Source organism: Rhincodon typus, chromosome 6, assembly GCF_021869965.1.
Source record: "Rhincodon typus isolate 14 chromosome 6, sRhiTyp1.1, whole genome shotgun sequence".
Lineage (NCBI taxonomy): Eukaryota > Metazoa > Chordata > Chondrichthyes > Orectolobiformes > Rhincodontidae > Rhincodon > Rhincodon typus.
Window position 1 is genome coordinate 51,459,749 of NC_063337.1, and position 18,146 is coordinate 51,477,894.

General features: G+C 39.1%; 1 protein-coding gene across 5 annotated transcripts in view; it reads left to right on the forward strand.

Moving 5' to 3' along the window:
- LOC109925367 (ubiquitin carboxyl-terminal hydrolase 35-like) overlaps positions 1 to 17,269 on the forward strand; it is a 92,068-nt gene extending 74,799 nt beyond the window's left edge. For 3 of the 5 annotated variants that reach the window (XM_048598015.1, XM_048598014.1, XM_048598013.1), the window contains exons 10-11: positions 5,777 to 7,034; positions 13,562 to 14,072. In XM_048598015.1, the coding sequence (XP_048453972.1) occupies positions 5,777 to 7,034; positions 13,562 to 13,729 (1,426 nt within the window). In that variant the 3' untranslated portion in view covers positions 13,730 to 14,072. Of the gene's footprint in view, positions 1 to 5,776; positions 7,035 to 7,248; positions 8,873 to 13,561 lie in introns of those variants that run through there. The other 2 variants (XM_048598016.1, XM_048598012.1) reach the window with 2 other exon arrangements.
- The last annotated feature ends 877 nt before the right edge of the window (positions 17,270 to 18,146 follow it).

Consider the following 18,146-nt stretch of genomic DNA (forward strand, 5'->3'; position numbering starts at 1 on the left):
CTGAAAGCAGTGGGGCCGAGGTCATTGAATATTTTTAAGATAGATCTGGATAGATTCTTGTTAAGCAAGGAAATCTGGGGTGGGATGTGTTGTAAATAGGAATGTGGAATTCAAAACACAAACAGATCAGCTCTGATCTTATTGAATGGCAGAGCAGGTGCAAGGGCCCTTTTCGTTTTGTGATGTTGGGGATCTGAGGAGGAGGCCAAGATGGATTCTCCAATCTTCATTTCTGGCAGAAGATGGTTGCAAATGCTTTAGATTTTTCTCTTACACTGCGCTTAGCCCATCATTGAGGATGGAATGGTTTGTGAAGCTGGATGACTTGATGTGGCAGGACTGCAAAGGCAAGATGTGCTAGATTGTTGTGGAATAACTTAGTCCTGTGTATTACGTATTACTTCTGCTGTTGGATATACATGTTGTTCCACGTTCTAGTTTCATCAGATTGACCCTTCATTTTTAGGTATGCCTGGTGCTGCTCATGGCATGCTCTTTCATTGAACCAGGGTTGATCTCCCAACTTATTGGTAATGTAGAGAGGGGGATATTCTGGGCCTGAGGTTGCAAATTATGATTGCATATAATTGAGTACCTTTTGTCCAATGCACCTAGTAGATTCCAAGTTCTGATGACCTTTGCTGTATTCTTACAAAATCTATCATATTTACCACAACAGTAACACACAGCTTGATGGGGGACAATGGTAAAGTCACCACAGTCTTACCAGACCAAAGGGCTGATCTCTAATTGAAGAGAGATGACTGCTAGTGGTTTAACCTGGGAGAGTCACCATGCCTTAACCAAGAGGAGAAGTCGAGAATGAGAATTCTGCATGCTAACCTCAGCTGATGCGGGAATTGAACTCCTACTGTTGACATCACCCTGTATGGAGGGTATCTCCAATTTGAAGATGTGATTTCATCTCCAAAAGGAGTGCATAGTAGTTAATTTACGTCTGCTGTGGTATTTAACTTGATTGGGACAAGTCAAATATAATTTTTCCTCTTGATTCTTTCACCACCTATCCTGAAGTTGCCTCAGTTAAGTTTAGCCCATTTCGTAAGTCGTGGTGTTACTGACACGTTCAGTAATGAAAATGAGGTCTCCAGCCTAGGTATTTGTGGGTTCTGGAATCAATATTGTGCTCCCTCAGCAACTTTCCCTCAATTGAATACCACAGTGCCACCACCTCTGATGAGCCTGCCCAGCTAATGGGAGAGAGAATACCCAGGGGATGGTGGTGGTCTGGGACATGGTCATATGCAGCAAATCGTCAGGCTGTTGCTTGAGTAATTCATGGGGCAACTCTTCCAATTTTGACACAAGCTGTCTTGTTAGTAAGGAAGCATTTGCAGGGTTCACAGGACTTGTACCAATGCAAATCCAGGGTGACCCTCAGGTTTCCTTTTGGACTTTCTGGCAGTTTATAACTGAGTGGCTTGCTAGGGCACTTAAGAGTCAACCAACAATATATCCTATTCCACCCACGTTGATGCAATGGTCAAGAAAGCACAACAATGTATCCACTTCCTCAGGAGGCTAAGGAAAGTTGGCACGTCCACAAGGACTGTTACTAATTTTTGTCGACTGTATTGCTATGAGTCTGGAATCCTATGAGGGTCAGACCAACTAAGAATGTCAGGTTCTCTTCACTAAAGTGCATTAGTGAACCAGATAGGTTTCATGGTCAGACAAGTTTCATGGTCACCGTTAAAATAGCTTTAAATTTCATATCTATTAATTAAGATTTAAATTCAGTGAATTTAAAATTCATGGTTGGAGCTTGAGTGCTTAGCAACATGATGTAAAGACATCAACATCAACAAAACGAAGGAGCTGGTCATTGACTTCAAGAAGTGGAGTGGAGAGCACGCCCCTGTCTAAATCATTGATGCTGAGGTGGAGATGGTCGAGAGTATCAGGTTCCTGGTCACCGACAATATATCCTGTTCCACCCACGTTGATGCAATGGTCAAGAAAGAACAACAATGTCTCTACTTCAGGAGGCTAAGGAAATTCAGCATGTCCATAAGGACTGTTACCAATTTTTGTGGATGCACCATAGAAAGCATTTTATCTGGATGCATCACAGTATGGTTTGGCAACTGTCTTCTTAAGACCCCAAGAAACTACAGAGAATCACGAACCCAGCCCAGTCCATCACTCAAACCAGCTTCCAACCATTGACTCCATCTATACTTCCTGCTGCCTGGGGAAAGCAACCAACATAATCAAAGACCCGCTTCCATCCCAGTTATACTGTCTTCCAATGTCCTTCGTTGGGCAGAAGATACATGTACAAATAGATTCAAGAACAGCTTCTTCCCTGCTGTTATTAGACTTCTGAATGGACGTCTTGAATTTTAAATTTAATGCTGATCTTGATCTCTGTGCGCTAAGTCTGCAGCCATAACATTGTATTCTTCACTATTATCTATTACCCTAATGCACTTTGTGTGGAATGATCTGCCTGTAATGCATGCAAAACAAAAGTTTTCACTATACCTAGGTACGTGTTTCAATACTAAATCAAACCAAATTGAATCCATGACACCAGAGCATCAGCCTGGGCCTTTAGATTTTCATCCAGTGACACTATTGCTATGCCGCTTGGGCAACACAGTGGCTCAGTGGTTAACACTGCTGCCTCAAGACACCAGGGCCCCGGGTTCGGTTCCAGCCTTGGGTGACTGACTGTGTGGAGATTGCACGTTCTCCCTATGTCTGTGTGGGTTTCCTCCAGCTGCTCCGGTTTCCTTCCACAGTCCAAAGATGTGCAGGTTAAGTGGATTGCCCATGCTAAATTGCCCATAGTGTTCATGGATATACAGGTTAGGTGGATTAGCCATGGGAAATGCAGTGTTACAGGGGGAGTGTGTGTGGGTTGGATGCTGGTTGGAGGGTTGCTGTCGATGTGATGGGCCAAATGGCCTGCTGCCACACTAGGGATTCTATGTTATCACCTCTAGCCATAAATAATTGATTACTTAGGGATCCCTCATCCTGCTGCTGATATTTTACCCATGGCAGTGTGGTAGGAGACCCTGCCATGCAGGAAGCTTAGCATCTTTGGCATCACTCCTTGATATCAGTGCAGGTTACTCCTTTTGCAACTTCTGACCTCGTTGGTACCTTCCTTTAAAGTTATCCCTTCCATCTGGTCTATTGAATCTTGCTGAGTCAGTCACCTTCCCCACTCAGAAATCCCAATTCCCAAACATGCCCGTCAATACAGGCTCCTCAGCATTGGGAATTGTTTGTAGTCCCAACACAGGAAACTGATCCCAACTGGGACTGTGTAGGTGCCTGGTCAATCCAATTGTCTACCAGCACTTTAATGTGGGGCTTCTCCTGAGAAAAAGGAAAAGACTTGGCTTAAGCAATTAATAGTGCTCACAGCATTAAATTGTTGCACCAAGAGGTGGAATTATATGGGAAACAGGCACCGCATCATCCCATGAAATTTGCTTGCTGTTTCTTATCCTGCTGTCTTGAAGCAAGACCTAGAGTTATCTCATCTGATGTTAGGAAAACAAATACTAGAGAAAAGCATCATGTTATTATCCATTGCAAATAGTAAATGTTTCCTGGAGTTGGAAACCCAAAACTAATTCAGTACATTTCAATCCCTGGAAAACTGAAGCAAGATTTAAGCAATCTGACGTATTGTTAAATCAAATAATTGTAATATCTGAAAAGGGAAAGAGGTAGGAATTTTCAGAGAAGAGAGTGAGAGGTATTACTTCTGCCTTAATGCAGGTGATATTGTGTCTTGGAGGAGTATCATTCTGTTCAAACTCAGTCACTGCTTTGTGTTAGAATACTAGAGGTTAAGTGATTATGGGACTTCCCTCCATATAAATATTATGCATTTGAGGTCCCACCTTGATTTAACTAATTTTTGTCAACCTGTAACTCAGTGACAAAAACAGTATACATTGTTTATTATGATTTGTTGGAAAATGAATCTTTTTGGTTGTATATAGTAAAAGAAAGGTTGGCATACAAGTGAAAGATTATCTACAAGGAAAGGGTGACCACCAGCTTTTGCATAATATGTGGAGAAGCTACATGAAATTTTGAAGCTTTTTGTATATGAATTCCGTTATTGTGATTGTAGCCATCCAGCAGGGATTCCTTGCGGAAGATAGGAACAGGAGTAGGCCATTCAGCCCCTCTAGTCTGTTCAAAAATAGCAGACTTTTCTGTGTTCCTGTTGGTTTGTATTTGAAGAATAGGAAAAACCAAACAAGTTTGGTAGTTAACATTCATTTTCAATACGTGTAAGAGCATTTAACTGGACCTTTTGTGATGTGACAACCATATATATTGCTGTAGACGGAGTTAACTATGAGACTGGATATTAAATCATCAAAATTAACATCACAATCTGTAAATGCTTTACCTCATTTTCAATTTCTATTTTTTGACTATGTGGTTTGTTGTTTATCTACTTGCCTGCTAATGACTGCTCACAAAGGCAATGCAGTTCATGTTGGAGATTTGCTTACAACTGCTGAATTAATATTAAAATAGGAGAAAAGGTAAGCAAGCAAAGTCAAATCTCCATGATGACGAAAGAATAAGATGAAATAAGAATGTGATATGGATGATAGATGTCAGGTTAATAATGCCAGTGACAACTGGACTGATAAAGATGGAGTATGAGCAGGGATTGGCAGCTAAAACAAAAGGAAATCTAAAAGTCTTCCAAAGACACAGAAATTGTGCAAGGGTAATAAAAGGGCATGGCTAACGTACTATATGATACCTTGCTTCGCCTTTACCAACAAAGTAAATGCTGCCAAAGTTGCAGTTAGAAGGAGGTGGTCGAGATGCTGGATGAGCTGAAAGTTGATAAGGAGGAAGTATTAGGAAGGTTCACTGTACTTAAAGTTCGTAAGTCACTATGACTGGCTGAAATGAGTTCAAGGGACATAAGATAGCAAGTTGCAGAAGTATTGGCTGTAACCTTCCAAATTTCTTTAGATACACAAAATATGCCAGCAAATTAGTGCATTGCAAATGTCACTCTTATTGAAAAAGGATAGAAGGATAAATCTAGCAACTGTGAGACACTCAGCTAAACCTTGTTAGGAAATCTTTAGAAATAACAATGAAGAGCAAAACTGGCAATTAGTTGGACAAGTATGGATAAAGAATGCCAACGTAGATTTGTTAAAGATAAATCACGTTTATCTAATTTAACAGAGGATTTTGGTCAGATAACTGAAAGGATTGATGGTGGTATTTGTAGACTTCCACAAGGTGTTTGCTTAAGTGCCACATAATAGGCTCGCCAGCACAGTTGAAGCCCACGAAATAAGTGGGGCAGTGGTAGCATGCATAAGAAACTGGCTGAGTGACAGGAAGTGGAGAGAGAAGATTCAGGAGCCAGAGGATACCGGTACAAGGTAAATAGTAAAGAAACTAGCAGCAATCCAGAAAATGTTTTGCACAGCAAGTGGTGAGGAATGGAAATATACTACCTGAAAGTGTGGTGAAGGCAAATTTGATATAGATAAAAGCTGAGGAGACAAAATTTTGTAGGGTCAAGGAGAAAGGGCAGGAGTGAGAATTCCTCTTGCAGAGAGCCTTATGCTGGGTTACAAGGTCTTTTCATTGTGTTGTTTTACCATAGTTCTGTATTTTATTGTTCTGCGATTTTAAAAATCGATGTCTGAAAATTGGCCTAAGTCCTTGATCAAAGAATTCTTTGAGGTAATGAAACTCTTTATATTCTGTACAGCTCTAATTCCGTTTTATTTTCCAGGCTACATGAGGAAGAGAAGACTGGTAAAACAATTTCCCATAGATTGATACACGCATGCAGTGAAAGTCATATAGAAGATAAAATTCCTGGGAAAACATTAATAGAAAGAATGTTTGGTGGAAAGATGGTGACCAAGATCCATTGTTATCGCTGTCGTAATGTTTCTTTCCGAGAAGAAGCTTTTACAGATCTGTCCCTGGCTTTTCCACCACATAGTAAGACTCTGCAACAATCTGGCAGTTCATATGACTCTAATGTTTCCACAGAGATAACAGGTTCTGATAATATGACATCTCAAACTAAAGCACAACACAAGGCTACTAAATCTCCAATTAAGCAAAAGCAAACAAAGTCTAAAGAGCCTTCAGTACGTGTTGTACCATTTGAAATATTAGCTTCCCATGCAAAAGAGAAAAAGGATGATCCTTCTTACTCTAGAATAAAGAGAGATGATAGTTCCCATCTATTTAGCCCCATGCTGAAGAATGACATTGCAATTGCCACTGGGGAGAAAGCGTGTGATTCGTCAAGTTCTAGATCAGTTTCTGACCTCATAAATTATTTTCTTTCACCCGAAATGCTCTCTGGTGACAATAGATATTACTGTGATAAATGCACCTCTTTACAAGAAGCAGAAAAAATAGTTGAATTAACGAGGAGTCCACATTATCTCATTTTGACCTTGTTAAGGTTTTCCTTTGATCTCATAACAATGAGACGGAAAAAAATTCTAGACAATGTATCAGTTCCATTAGTTCTCAAACTACCCATTAGGATTGCCACAGAAAAAGTTGAACAGATAATTAATACTGAAAAACAGGTCTGCCAACTCGCAAGCTGGAAATATTTTGCAGATGATGCCAAATCCTTGTCAGTTACCTATGACCTCTGCTGTGTAGTGGTGCACTCTGGAATATCTTCTGAAAGTGGACATTATTATTGCTATGGCAGAGAATGTGTTCCTACTAATCCCGAAATTGGTCCAAGAGTCATTTTGGAAGCAGAGAGTAGAGCTGGTGATCAGTGGTATTTATACAATGATACTAGAGTGTCATTTTCATCTTTTGAATCTGTCAGCAATGTTACAAATTACTTTCCCAAAGATACTGCTTATGTGTTATTCTACAGACAACGAGGAACTAGACATACATGCTTAGATGGTGAACATATTTCAGCTAGTGTTAGATTGCACGGAGAAGCAGCATTAAGCAAAGAGCTGATGGAAGCAATTGCCAAGGACAATACTCAGTATTTACAGGTATGTGAATTTACAATGAACTTCAGAATTGCTCATTTGTATGTCTTACTATGTTATAGGGATAGGTGTGACAGTTAATATTTTACATAAAGTTTGCTTCTGTAAGAATTCATGACACTGTTGCTGCAAAATCTATAGTAAACTATCCAAATGTCCACGTAACTTGTATGTTACATTCCAAATGGAGACTAATTTATTAATCTGCTTACTGCAGGACTTTTTTAGTAGTTTATGGAGCCACTCCTAAATCCAGGAAGGATTTCTAACCCTAATCCTCATCATTGTGCTCGCACAACAAATACGTCTTGTGAAAACTCCAAATTGCCTAGGACATGCTCAACCTTTTGTGGAAAACTGTTGCAAATATCTGCTGACCTTAGTGGAAAAAGTCCTTATTGATTTTTGCTCTTGAATGCCTAGCTCTGATTTAAGATTACATCCTTTTTGTTCTTAATTCCCCAATTAGAGGAATTAGTTTGCTCACACCAGCTGATCATGTCCACGCCACTCAATGAAGATCTAACTGCACAAATCCCATTTGCCAGCTCTTGGCCCATAGATCCAGTGGCTATGGCAATGCGAGTGAATACCTAAATACTGCTTAAATGCTATGAGACTTTCCGACTCCAGGGTTTACCCTGTCTAATGCTGTTCAAATTTTATAGGTTTCTGTGAGAATCCTCCCCTCGTTCTTTAAACTCCAGTAAGTACAGTTCTAACCAATCCAGTTTCTCTTCATTAGTCAGTTCTGCCGTGCCAAGAATCAGTATGGTAAGCCTTTTATGCACTTCCTCAATAACCAAAACATCCATCCTCAGATAAGGAGACCAAAACTGCACACAATAGTTCAGGCATGGTCTCACCAAGGCCCTGTACGTTTGCAGCAAGACATCCCTGCTACTGTACTCAAATTGTTTTACTATGAAGGTCAACATATGCAATGGGCCTGCTTCATGCCTGTTGCTCCTGCGTGCTGACTTTCAGTGACAGGGGTACAAGGACAAACAGGTCTCATCACACCACCCCCTTTCCTAATCTATCACCATTCAGACAATAATCTGCCATCCTGGTTTTGCTACCAGAGTAGATAATTTCACATTTATCTACATTATACTCCATCTGCCATGCATGACCACACATTCAACTTGTCTAAATCACACTGAAACATCTCTGCATCGTCCTCACAGCTCATCTTTCCACTCAGCCATGTGTCGAATGCCAACTTGGAGAGTTACATCTAAATCATCTAAATCAGTAATATATAGATAGTGAATAGCTGGGGTCCAAGCACTGATCCCTATGGTACCACATTAGTCACTGCCCACCTCTTGGAAAAACACCTGTTTATTCCTTCTCTTTGTTTCCTAAATGCAAACCAGTTCTCTATTCATGTCAGTTCACTAACCCCAAACCCCATACACTTTAATTTTACATGCTAACCACTTTTACATGGGATCTTATCGGGAACCTTCTGAAAGTCCAAGCAAACCACATCCTCTGGTTTCCCCCTTATCCACTCTTCTAGTTACATCCTCTCAAAATTCCAGTAGATCTGTCAAGCATGATTCCCTTTCATAAACCCATGCTGACTATTTCCAATCCTGTCAGTTTTTCTAAGTGCTTTGCTATTAAATCTCATAGCTCAAACCCTCCAGCTCAGGCAGCATCCTGGTAAATCTCCTCTCATCCTTTTTTGTGCAATCACAAAGTTGTTGTAATATGGTGACAAGAACTGTACACTTTTTTCCACTTGTGATTTTACAGTAGTTTTGTACAGTTCCAGCATAACCTTGCTGCTGTTGTATTCTGTGCCTCAGTTAATAAAGAGAAGTACCTCACATGTTGTCTTAACCTGCTACCTTTAGGGGCCTGTGGAGATGCACACCAAGGTCCCTCTGTTATTAAGTACTTTTACAGAGTTCTACCATTTATAGTGAAAATCCTTGCTTTGTTAACCCTCCCCAAGTGCATTACCTCACATTTTCCTGGAATGAATTCTATTCGCCATTGCTGTGCCCATCTGAGCAATTTGTTGATCTCCTCCTGGAGTGTTACAGTTATTCTCCTCGTTATTTACCACCCTACCAATTTTCGTGTCATCCACACATTTCTTTATCATACTTCTGTATTTAAGTCGAAATCATTAATACACATTACAAACAGCAAGGGCCCCAGCTCCAAACCTTGCAGAACCCCACCGGAAACTGTGTTCCAGTTAGAGAAACACATCCTCTACTGTCACTTTCTGCTTCAATTCATGGGGTCAAGAATACAAGAGAGGTCTCAGAGGAAGCAGACAAAAACAGGTAACTGCAGGTCAGTTAGCTTAATGTCTGTTGTTGGGAAAATATTCAAGACTGTTATAAAAGATGTAATAGAACATTTGGAAATACATAAAATAATTATGCAGCGTCAGCATGGCTTCATGAACAAGGAATCACCAAGAGACACGACCCATTCTCACTGGTCTCAATACACATGGACAAAGGACATGAATTCAACTGGGGCAATGCATCTTTAATAGCACAAGCCAAACAGAGACATGCCGGGGAATTCCCGGAGGCCTGGCATTCCAACCAGAACTCCATCAAAAACACATTGAACTGGACCCAATATACAAACCACTGAAAAACAGAACCAGAAGTAGTACCAACCACCCCAGCAAACTGAGGCAAATATATAAAAAGTGGGACAGAACACCAACGCGGAGGTATGCTGACAATGTTACCTAACAGGGTAATGAAACGTCTGCAATCAAGCACACCAGCTCGGCGAGCAAGTCTACAACCTCATCCACAACCCGAGCTACAAATCTTCTCAAAAACTATAAACACCTATAGGCAACTGGGAGACAATTGGAGATGGGAGACAAATGCCATTTGTCTGAGCACGACCAGAGAACAACTATACTTTCTGGACGAATGCCTCAGAAAACAGGTACTACCACAAAACTTAAAATATAAAACACGGATCAACAGTCTACAGGCATGAAGAACAGCTGCACAGAACAGCCGCAGAATGATAAGGGTTATGATCAACGTTGCCCACAATTGCCTCCACAAATACGAGCGGGAAATTGCACACCAAAAAACTTTATGCTCCAACGCAACAGACCAAGAATGGAACAAGCCATCACCTTACAACAACAAAAGACCAGAACAAAGCAAAGATTAGCCCTGCAAGAAAAACTATCCAAACTCACCCACAACAACGACATGGATAACACAGAAACATGGATCAAGAACATCTCAGTCTGACCACTTACAGACACTGAGAAGACTGTCCTCCTTTGTGGATTGAACTATAACTACAGAAACACCAAAAAATACTGACTTCCTGGCTGCACTGGAATCGACACTAAGAAGAAAGGACTCATGGAGGAAATACAACAGACCATCAGACAGACAATAGTCCCAACACTGAGCAGAAAAGGTAAGTGAAACACATTCAGTACAGAAGAGAAGAAAGACAGAAACATTGTAATCTTACCGATGGACAAAGGATGCGTGACAGTAGTCCTCAACAGAGTCCAGGACATCGAGAAAGCTAACGCACTGCTAGTAGATACTGACACCTACCAACAGCTGGCAATAGATCCAACACCACAGTTAGAGAAACACATCAAATTAACCCTGAAGAAATTACACAACTCAGGAGATATCAGCAAGTCAGACTATAAAAAATGAAGCCAGAGGGATACAACACACCACGCTTCTATGGACTCCCTGAGGTACACAAGCCAAAGGTCCCCCTCAGACCCATTGTCTCACTACCAGGCACGCCAACATGTAGACTAGCCAAAGAACTACAATGGAAACTGAAATATTTAGTTGTTAACACTACCCACTCCACCCAGTCTTCCCAAGAATTCCTCAACATCATGAAGGATGCTGGAATAGAAGAGGACAAGATAAAGATATCCTTCGACATAATAGCACTATTTACATCCATAACCATGACCTAGCCAAAGAGACAATTCCACACTGCTAAATGAATCAGGAAGGCAGGCACCCCACGACACTAACACCATCAACAAGGACAGCACCCTGAAACTGCTGGATCTGTGCCTCACAACCCACTTCACTTTCAACGACCGTATATTCAAACAAATCAACAGAACACCAATGGGATACCTATATAACGACTGATTGAGGAAGTGGTAATGCAAAGGTTAGAACTAACAGTGCTCCCCACTATACAGCCCAAACTCTGGGTCCACTATGTAGATGACACCTTCGTGATTATCAAACACACAAGATTAGAAGAAACCCACCGACACAAACAATATCCTCACCGGAATAAAATTCACAAAAGAAGAGAACGATAACTAAATAAAAACTGAAAGAACTGCAGATGCTGCAAATCAGGAACAAAAACAAAGTTGCTGGAAACGCTCAGCACGTCTGGCAGCATCTGTGAAGGAAAAAACAGAGTTAACATTTCAGATCCAGTGACCCTTCCTCAGAACCGACTACCCTTGCTAGACATAATGGTAAAATGTAAGAACAATGGGGAACTCCCGATTAGCGTATACAGAAAGACCACACATACGGAGCAGATACTTAATTACACCAGCAACCACCCCAACATCCATAAATGGAGCTGTATCAGGACATTATTCAAATGAGCCACAACACACTGCAGAAACCCAGAATTGCGCAAAGCAGAACAGGAGCACTTACAGGAGTTTTTAAAGGGAATAAATACCCAATTCACCATTACCTCCGCCAATATGGCCAGACACACTATTCATCCTACTGAATGTCAGAGATGTATCAGAGATTACCACAAGACTATTCAGACCCCGAGGTTTCAGGGTAGCCCCAAACCAGCAACCACCCTGCAACAGCTACTGACGAACATGAAGGATCCCATACCCATAACCAATAAAACTAATATAATATACAACATACTGTAGAAGGACTGTGAAAACCATTTGGTATGCCAAACGGGAAGAACACTGACAATAAGGATTCAAGAACACCAACTAGCAACCAAGAGACATGACCAATTCTCACTGGTCTCAATACACACATACATGAAAGGACATGAATGAGACTGGGACAATGCATCCGTAATAGCACAAGCCAAACAGATACATGCCAGAGAATTCCTGAAGGCCTGGCATTACAACCAGAACTCCATCAACAAACGCATTGAACTGGACCTGATATACAAACCACTGAGAAACAGACCCGGAAGTAATACCAACTACCCCCGCAAACCGAGGCATATAAGTAACAAGCGGGACAGAACGCTTCACCGGAGGAGCACTGATGATGTTGCCGAGCAGGGTGACGAAACGTCTACAATCAAACACTGTGGTTCGGTGAGGAAGTCTACAACCTTATTACACCTTTATAAAACATTATTTAGGCCACAGATAGAAAACTGTGTGCAGTTCTGGTCGCCACACTATCAGAAGGATGTGATTGCGCTGGAGAAGGTGCAGAGGAGATTTATCAGGATGTTGCCCATGATGAAAATACTCCTTTGTGTGGAGAAACTGGGTAGGCTTGGTTTGTTTTCTCTGGAGTAGGGGAAGTTGAAGGGCTGGATCTTACTGAGGTATACAAAATTATGAGAAGCATATATAAAGTAGATTGAGAGAATCTTTTCCCCGTGGCAGACATGTTTAAGACCAGAGGCCATAAGTTTAAAGTGAAGAGTAAGTGGTTTAGAGAGGATCTGAGGAAAAAGATTTTCACACAGGTGGTGATAGAAATATGCAGTGTGCTACCTGAGAAGCTGGTGGAGGCAGGTACTCTTGCAACACTTAAGAAACATCTGGACAAGTACTTAAAAAGCCAAGGCATAATAGGCTATGGTCAAATGCAGGTAAATAGGATTGGCATAGTTTGGTGTTTGTTGGTTGGCTTAGACATGGTGGGCCAAAGGTCCTATTTTCATGCTGTTTGACTCTGACTCTGTAACAGCTCTAACTTCTCTACAATTACTGTAAAGGTAGTTGATAGCCATGTTTTAGAGTTGAGTGAGCATGCTATAGGCCACTTCAGCTTCCAGTGACCCATCTAGAATTGAGAAAGTGTATCCTACCTTTGAAAGTAATATTGGAGTGATATGTCTTGCCTTGAATGCAGTGGATTATCTGGAAATCACCAGCTAAACCATCATATATTTTGCAAGTTAAACTAAATGGTTAAATTATTTACTTAAAAGTATTTTGTGTAGATGTATCAAAGCAATATAAAACTAACCCAACACAGTTACAGAAGTCTGTTGACTGCAAGTTGCCATTTTGTCTCTACAGTTGTAACAAGTAGATGGTGCAGTTACCAGAACACACAAAATGTAAAGGCGATAGTGGTATTATGCAGTTCCTGAGAATGAACCCTGAATATCTACTAGGAATAGAAAATTACTGTATTGAGTAATTGAAAGAATGTTTTGTATCAGAGCAAAGGTTGCTCTAATTTGAGCATATGTGCCTTTTGGGACAACATTTTAATGTATCTAAAGAAAATGAGTGAATACTGCATATGTTGATTTGTATAACTTTTTTCTAGGAAGAAGAAAAGGAAGCCCGGAAAAAATCTGACTGTATACCACTTGCTACAACACCAATATGGTGGAGACGATTCGATGATGATGAAAATGGAGGTTCTTCTGGAAGTTGTGGTCCAGCTGCTGGGAGAGGCAGTGATCTGGGGTCATTTGGACGTCTAATTTTCTAAATATAATTATGGGTTTCATCATTCTCTACCTCAGTTATACTACTTACTTGGAAAAGGCTACATGACTTGGTCTTTGAAGAGATCAAAAGAGACTTGCCTTTCAAGCTGCTCAAAATGTTTGCCTGTAATAGCTTTCTGCTTTGTATTGTTAAGGAAGTAACAACTGACAATTTGTGGAATTGCTTTAGTAAAAAGCATAATTAAAACATATTTCAGTAATGGCGCGTAAACAAAATGCAACAAATATGATAAGTGCTGGGTTTTACTTCCAAAATAATATAATAGAAATAATAAACAGAATTGGAAATTGTTGAAAAAGCTCAGCAGGTCTGGCAGCATCTGTCGAGAGCAAGTATAGAAGTTCTGAAGAAGGGTCACTCGACCCAAAACGTTAACTCTACTTTCTCTCTACAGATGCTGCCAGACTTGCTGAGGTTTTCCAGCAATTTCTGATTTTGTTTCTGCTTTCCAGCATCTGCAGTTCTTTGGTTTTGTTTTAATAGAAATAATATCCCTTGATCTTCAATACCTATTAAATTCCTACTACTGAGGCTCTTTGAAGGCATTCACAGACTGTTTTATGAATGTCATTGGTTTTAGCTATAAACTTGTGACATTCTGTTGCTGTCCTTTGGAATTTTTTTCTCCTCTCTAGAGGTTATTTTTATTTAACTCGTTAACGCCACCCTGACTTTTAAGATGACTGCAGCGGGATATGTGTTCGCTAATAATGTGCCCTTTCTTAGAAAAGGCAGCTAGTTAAGGGGTTAATGCTGGGCTTTCCAGGTGAGATCAGAAATTTTTAGGAAGCAAACATTCTTGGTGATGCAGTTGTACAGCATGTTGGCAGGCTGCCCTCTACTGTTGACAAATACCATCCTCAGCCTGCCCATTACAACGATCCCATCCGTCTGTACATGAATTCAGAATTATCATTATCTAGAAACATAAAAAAATTTAACTCATTGAAGTGGTAGAAGGCCATAATGTCAGCATTGATCCTGATATCATGAATTAAATGTCTTCACTGACAGGCTCAATTGGTTGCCTGAAATATCATCTTTTGCATCCAGAATAAGAAAAAAAATCTGTGTTAATACTTGTTATCCAGATATTTGAACATCGTAGTAAAACCCAGTTCTTTCAGTGGAATGAAGATTTTATTTGAAGGCTTAGTGAGGTGCATCAAATGTTCAGTTCCATCTGCATCTATCCCTTTCATTATATGATTACTAAACCTATGCATCTTTTGGAACTCCATACATGAAGTATATTTGAAAAAGTACTGTAACATCAATGCTGATTTTTGCACTGGAAAATAATTTTGCCTTTTACAAACAATCCTCTTTCTTGGCTGAAGTGCCATTATCAACTGAGTTATTTTTGCTGCCAGTTAAGAAAATAATTGGATGGATGTGGAGGTGGTGATGGAATTTAGAATTAGGTAGCCCATCATCATCAAGAAACACAAAAGTCTGTTTAATGTAAGTGGAAGTTTTACCCTCAACTGACTCTCATTTATTCATCATAATAGTCAGAGCTATGCATTCTAGAGTTCTTAAACAACTTGTTACCCAATTCCGAGATGAGAAATAAGGAGACCACCTGACAAATTAAAGAGGGACAAGAAATTATTTCAATAAGGGGGAAAAACATGCAATTTAAGAACTTCCAGAAGGGAGTAAGTTGCTTCATTACTGCATCAGCCAAGAACATAAATGACTTGAACAGCAAATTTTACAATATGTATTTTGATATATCTTCAGGGTCTGTATATCTGTGTTCGTAAAAAGGTTATGAATCAGTTGAACCACAGTTCTTTTTATCTTTACTAAAAATTTGTCCAGAGTCTTATCAGTTAATTGTATGGCTACTAAATACAATGAAAGTAAGGATGCATTGTGCAAAACAAATTTCTGAAAGAAGTGAACCATGTAAACCTGTGCATTTCTTTTTTTTAAATTAACAATCTCTCAAGAATGGCTGCAAACCTGTCCCGTGTGAAATGTAAACTAGTTGCAGGTATAGTTCTAATATAGTTAAGGCAGTTTCATAGTGGGACTTCTTTGATTGACAAAGACACATCATTCAGGACACTTGATTGTTTTGAGTAAATTGACATATTTTGAAAAGGCGTAACTTGAAGTGTCCCTCTTGCCCTTTCAGTTTTAAGTTGGATTTGGGCTAAAGGATTAAAAAGGAACTTTAATGACTGTTTTACTTTGAAAAATATGCAGAAAGGATATTTGGAAATGCAGGGGCAAATTCAACTTTGGTCCAAAACTGTAACAAAACATATTGAGCAGAGTGTAGAACTGGTGGTTGATCTGATATTGTCAGTTTTTCATCCTTGCTAAAGTTAACTTTCACTCTCTAAGTCTCTTCTGAGGTAATACCAAGTATTACAGTTAAACATTTTAAGATCTCAGGAGTTGTGACTTCTCCAAATAAATATTCTAGGATAGTTGGATTTTGAATTACTGAATGTTAGCTGTCAATATTATCTTAATGTTAAACTGTATGGTGTGAAATTGTAAAATTGGTGCACCCAGATCCAGAATTTAAGGTACTGTTGCATGACTGGTGAAATTATTGATGCTTATTTCCCCTTTGTAAGTAGTTGGCAGAAGTTCTCTGATTAAAACAACAGGTAAATCTATAGACTGGCAGCTAATTTTGGTACTTCACAATTTTATATTTGTGTGATAGGACATAAATTAGATGTTTTTTCCTTCCTAACCCTCCTGTCTTAATTCACATACCTAGTCCCATAGTTCTGCTGTATCTTTCTTGGCTGTAAGTAGAAGAAATAGGCTGATACATTTCAAGCATTTTTTTTTTGTAAATCCCTAAATAAATAACTCAGAAATTAGCAAAACAACTTGCTTTAATCATCAGTGATTGCTTTAGGCAGGCTGCTATATATAAAAATATGGAGTGAATATAGAAAATTTGGTATCTGTTAAACAATTTACATGCTTTCTCTAATGCCAGAGTTTTGGATTTGAAATGTGAAGATGCAATGCCTTAATCCTTGATGTTTCCCTATTTATGTATAATTCTATACTTTCCCTCAGAACTACAAATTAATGTAAACCTATGTTTTTCGTTTACATCTAGACTGTTATATGGAACTATTCTAGTCAACCAAGAGAACTAATATAGAATGAAGACCTGTGTTGACTAAGTATTAATTGCAGAAATAGCCAAGTGAATTTATTGTGAATACACTTCTGTTCATGGCAATATATTTATTCTTCTTTGTATTGATTAATGGAATTGTATAAATTGTATAAAAGAATGGTTATTGAAAAGCCTTAACTCTTGCTGTTTATGTATGCAGCTGTAGTAGTTTACTATCATAAAATGTAGAACAGATACAACTAAGGAGATAAATTCTAGTTATGCTTTCCAGAATAATTCAGATTAAATCATTTTGATAATGTGTATTTTTTTCAACAACATAAGACAGTATCATGATCACTATGTAAAAATGAAACTTAAAAATTTATTGTAATAATAAATATTGATATAATGCTTCATCTTTTGCTGCTTCTTCATCCTTTTTCTGTCTCACCTGTTAATAAGTCAAAGTTCAAGATCAGGTAAAGCTTTTTTTTTGGAATAGTGGGTGTGTGGAAAAGATGGACACAATAATGGTATTACCTGGATAATTATATTTCTTAGCTAGTTACATATTTTCTAAATAACTAAGTGACATAATTTGATTAATTTTCTCTTTAGACTAATGAAATTGAATAAAGACTAGTTTTTCCCCAGTGTTTGTTTGCGTTTTAAGCAGCTTTCATTTTGCTTTTGATCTTTGAAATATGTGTTCTAGCCAAAACAGTGTGTACAAAAACATGGAAGAAAGTACCACAAGCGCCAACAACGCCATCCCATCAGATGTAGTGCGTCCCAGTTTGCTCACAAATCCACAGTGCAATCTCCTCGGAGAGACAAACAACAAATAACTGACCATTTTGGGGAAATAAAATCAAGTTCCTAATTAAAAGATTACAGTGAATCCAAAATGTTTAGAAAATCTTTTTCAGACTCTATTCTCCTTCCTCGTTTTTCCTTCTGAGTAGGTTTTATATTGACAAGATTTATTCTTTAACTCATCCTGAGACATTTATTATCAATAGATGGCTTGGCTAGACCATGGGATGGAATAAACAAAATTGTTTAATTTGGTGCATAAGTTACAGAATTAGCAAGGAGAGGATGACTTTTTGCAACTTAAGACTTTATGGCTGTACCATTGAAGAGGATCTTAACTAACTTGGCAGGCTTATGAAAACCAGGAAGTAATATTAGCATGGCAAGTCACAGAAGATGTAATTTGGAGAGAAACTTTGTACTAGAACAGGGAATAGTGTAATATTAGATTGAGTTATGGTAAAAAGTCTAAATT